This window comes from Sinocyclocheilus grahami, unplaced genomic scaffold (genome assembly GCF_001515645.1).
Source record: "Sinocyclocheilus grahami isolate Dianchi unplaced genomic scaffold, SAMN03320097.WGS_v1.1 scaffold5957.1, whole genome shotgun sequence".
In the NCBI taxonomy this organism is placed as follows: Eukaryota; Metazoa; Chordata; class Actinopteri; order Cypriniformes; family Cyprinidae; genus Sinocyclocheilus; species Sinocyclocheilus grahami.
Window position 1 is genome coordinate 2,123 of NW_015510512.1, and position 3,808 is coordinate 5,930.

General features: G+C 37.0%; 1 long non-coding RNA gene and 1 gene segment (V, D, J or C); both read left to right on the forward strand.

Annotated features, from left to right (window-relative positions):
- The first annotated feature begins 1,387 nt into the window (after positions 1-1,387).
- Positions 1,388-1,668, forward strand: LOC107577407 (uncharacterized). Its single transcript, XR_001608196.1, has 2 exons — positions 1,388-1,458; positions 1,600-1,668. It is a non-coding gene; the product is annotated as an uncharacterized lncRNA (long non-coding RNA).
- An 814-nt stretch (positions 1,669-2,482) lies between these two features.
- Positions 2,483-3,013, forward strand: LOC107577406 (Ig heavy chain V region PJ14-like). The segment is given in 2 exon segments: positions 2,483-2,558; positions 2,679-3,013. Coding segments are annotated over 2 exon segments (375 nt in total).
- The last annotated feature ends 795 nt before the right edge of the window (positions 3,014-3,808 follow it).

The following is a 3,808-nucleotide window of genomic DNA, read 5'->3' on the forward strand; positions in this document are numbered from 1 at the left end:
TATAAATAGAACTTATATTAAAAACAATCAAGCCCTGCTTATATTTAAAAAGTAACGCGAAAGTAACGTAACGCATTACTTTACATAAAAGTAACAAAGTAATGTAATTAGTTACTTTTTTATGGAGTAACGCAATATTGTAATGCATTACTTTTAAAAGTAACTTTCCCCCGCACGAACCGTTTATCACCTCGGCCTAAAAGAAAAGAGCACCGCGGAGAGCTCGGAGCGAAAATCACTAAACAGCGCTGCGAGATCCAGCGAGAAGCGCACGAGTTCTCCGATTTAAAAAAATACATGTATCTGTTATTTAAACTAGTTTAGGGTGACCATACGTGCCATTTTCCCAGGACGCGTCCTGGCCAGGATTTCTATATTGCCTAAAATATCTAGGTTTTGGCTTTGTTTGCATGTGCAGACCGATCGGTGTGTGACATCAAAATACCATACAGACGGTTATGCTTTCGAAACGCTCTCGAGGTACTTTGATGTCCTGTGGGAAAATGGCACGTATGGTCACCCTAAACTAGTTTAATGTCTGAGACCACGCTTACATTATCAACAGCACTGACGCGGAAAACAGGAGAAGGCTTTCAAGTTAGAAGGCTTTCAAATATAGAAATCGCCAGCATTTAACGTTACCATGAGTTTACTGTAGCACTAGCTGTCTGTAACCATGTTATTGTGACAGACATGTAGGATGTTAATATTTAATTTTATTAAATTCTGAATGTGTAGGCAAGTATTAAAGGAGTAATGGAAGATGATTACAGTATTACAGTTATTAAGCTATGGAAAATGGCACGTATGGTCACCCTAAACTAGTTTAATGTCTGAGACCACGCTTACATTATCAACAGCACTGACGCGGAAAACAGGAGAAGGCTTTCAAGTTAGAAGACTTTCAAATATAGAAATCGCCAGCATTTAACGTTACCATGAGTTTACTGTAGCACTAGCTGTCTGTAACCATGTTATTGTGACAGACATGTAGGATGTTAATATTTAATTTTATTAAATTCTGAATGTGTAGGCAAGTATTAAAGGAGTAATGGAAGATGATTACAGTATTACAGTTATTAAGCTATATCAGTTTTTGTGTATTTGTGTTACTTGTATAGAGTAGTCTATAATAAAACCATAATTAACTGTCTGGTTTCTACTTTCCACAACTTTCACCCAGGAGCAAAAAATCTGCCACTAAACTTGAAAGAAATAAAGATTTGACATTTATCATGGCAATTATCAATATCGACTGATATGAAAAATCTATGGTGTTTTTTTTTAGCTATATCGATCAGCCCTATTTCCAAGGTATAAACACGTTTGAGATACTAACTTCCTGTAAGAACATCGGAGTGGTGTTCAATTTCCTGTTTTCCAGGACTAGCAGACAGGTGGTCATCCTGAAGCAGGCGGGAAGAGAGCCTTGTCATAAAGACTCATTGAAGTATGCTGGTAGGTTTAAGGGATAGTTTACCTAAAAAGGAAAATTTGCTGTTAATTTACTCACTGTACTTCATAAGACCTCAATGTATCGTCAGGAGCCACAATATAAAATTTGTTTTTCCTGTGTATTATTATTTTTGACTCTCATAGTACCAGTAGCTGTTGACCTGCATTATATGAATCACCAAGAACCACAGTTTCAGCTAAAAATCTTCTTTAGTGTTGAACTGAAGAAGAAAAGTCACCTACATTTGGATAGCTTGAGGGTGAGTAAATTAACAGTAAATTTTCATTTTTAAGTGAAGGGTTTAGGGATTTAGGGTTTACAGTGTATGTGTGTCTAAAAAAATAAATAATTTATGATTATATTATCATTAATGTATTGATTCTTCAAACACGACACAGGATAGTTAACAGGATAGTTCAACTCAACTAGTAAAAAATTAAAACACAAAAAAGTGTTACCATTTGGCCTATGCAAAGCTCAGGAGCCACAATATAAAATTCGTTTTTCCTGTGTATTATTATTTTTGACTCTCATAGTACCAGTAGCTGTTGACCTGCATTATATGAATCACCAAGAACCACAGTTTCAGCTAAAAATCTTCTTTAGTGTTGAACTGAAGAAGAAAAGTCACCTACATTTGGATAGCTTGAGGGTGAGTAAATTAACAGTAAATTTTCATTTTTAAGTGAAGGGTTTAGGGATTTAGGGTTTACAGTGTATGTGTGTCTAAAAAAATAAATAATTTATGATTATATTATCATTAATGTATTGATTCTTCAAACACGACACAGGATAGTTAACAGGATAGTTCAACTCAACTAGTAAAAAATTAAAACACAAAAAAGTGTTACCATTTGGCCTATGCAAAGCAAAGATGCAAGCCCTGTATGAAATAATTTTAGCTCACTGAAATTCAAGCTACAAAATCATATTTAACTCAGGTAATGATATGCAAATATTCACCATGAGAGAATAAGAGTGTCAGTTTCCTCCAGCAGAGGGGCAGTCCACTAACACTAGGATAAAGCTGTGTGGATTTACTGTCTGATTCTGAAATCAATCATGAGTCAAACTCTACTCATTTTATTTGCCTTTTTGCCATGTGAGTTGATTCATTCAGTCACATCGGTGTGAATCTTTTTGTTGCTGACTGTATTTATACAAATACTTATCTAGTTAGAAACAGATGAAATGAGATTGACTGTGTTGTTCTCTTTTACAGATGTTTCTGGCATCTCACTGACCTCGTCTCCTGCACAGACTAAAGCTCCTGATCAGTCGGTGAGGTTGTCCTGTCAGATCTCTGGATATGCCCTCACAGACTATGGCACAGCTTGGATCAGGCAGCCTCCTGGAAAAGCCTTGGAGTGGATCGGGATCATATGGGGCAGTGGGTCAATAGACTCTGGGAATTCCTTCAAGAGTCGCTTCACTATTTCCAGAGACACGGGCCGAAATGAGCTGTACTTAGACATCAACAGCCTGCAGACTGAAGACACAGCTGTGTATTACTGTGCAAAGACAGACACAGTGGATCAGTTCAGTGTGAGAAACTGACAAAAACAGATCTGCAGCTCATCAACACATACGAACACACAACTAATGACCTGCTTCATGTTTAGGATCACATTCAGACACATTATCACACACACTAAGTAATAAAAATGTTATAACATTTGATATTACTATTCTGAGTCCCTGAAAATATATTTGCTCTTTATATATATATATATACACTGTATATACAGTGGGTACGGAAAGTATTCAGACCCCCTTAAATTTTTCACTCTTTGTTATATTACAGCCATTTGCTAAAATCATTTAAGTTAATTTTTTTCCTCATTAATGTACACACAGCACCCCATATTGACAGAAAAACACAGAATTGTTGACATTTTTGCAGATTTATTAAAAAAGAAAAACTGAAATATCACATGGTCCTAAGTATTCAGACCCTTTGCTCAGTATTTAGTAGAAGCACCCTTTTGATCTAATACAGCCATGAGTCTTTTTGGGAAAGATGCAACAAGTTTTTCACACCTGGATTTGGGGATCCTCTGCCATTCCTCCTTGCAGATCCTCTCCAGTTCTGACAGGTTGGATGGTAAACGTTGGTGGACAGCAATTTTTAGGTCTCTCCAGAGATGCTCAATTGGGTTTAAGTCAGGGCTCTGGCTGGGCCATTCAAGAACAGTCACAGAGTTGTTGTGAAGCCACTCCTTCATTATTTTAGCTGTGTGCTTAGGGTCATTGTCTTGTTGGAAGATAAACCTTCGGCCCAGTCTGAGGTCCTGAGCACTCTGGAGAAGGTTTTCGTCCAGGATATCCCAGTACTTGGCCGCATTCATCTTT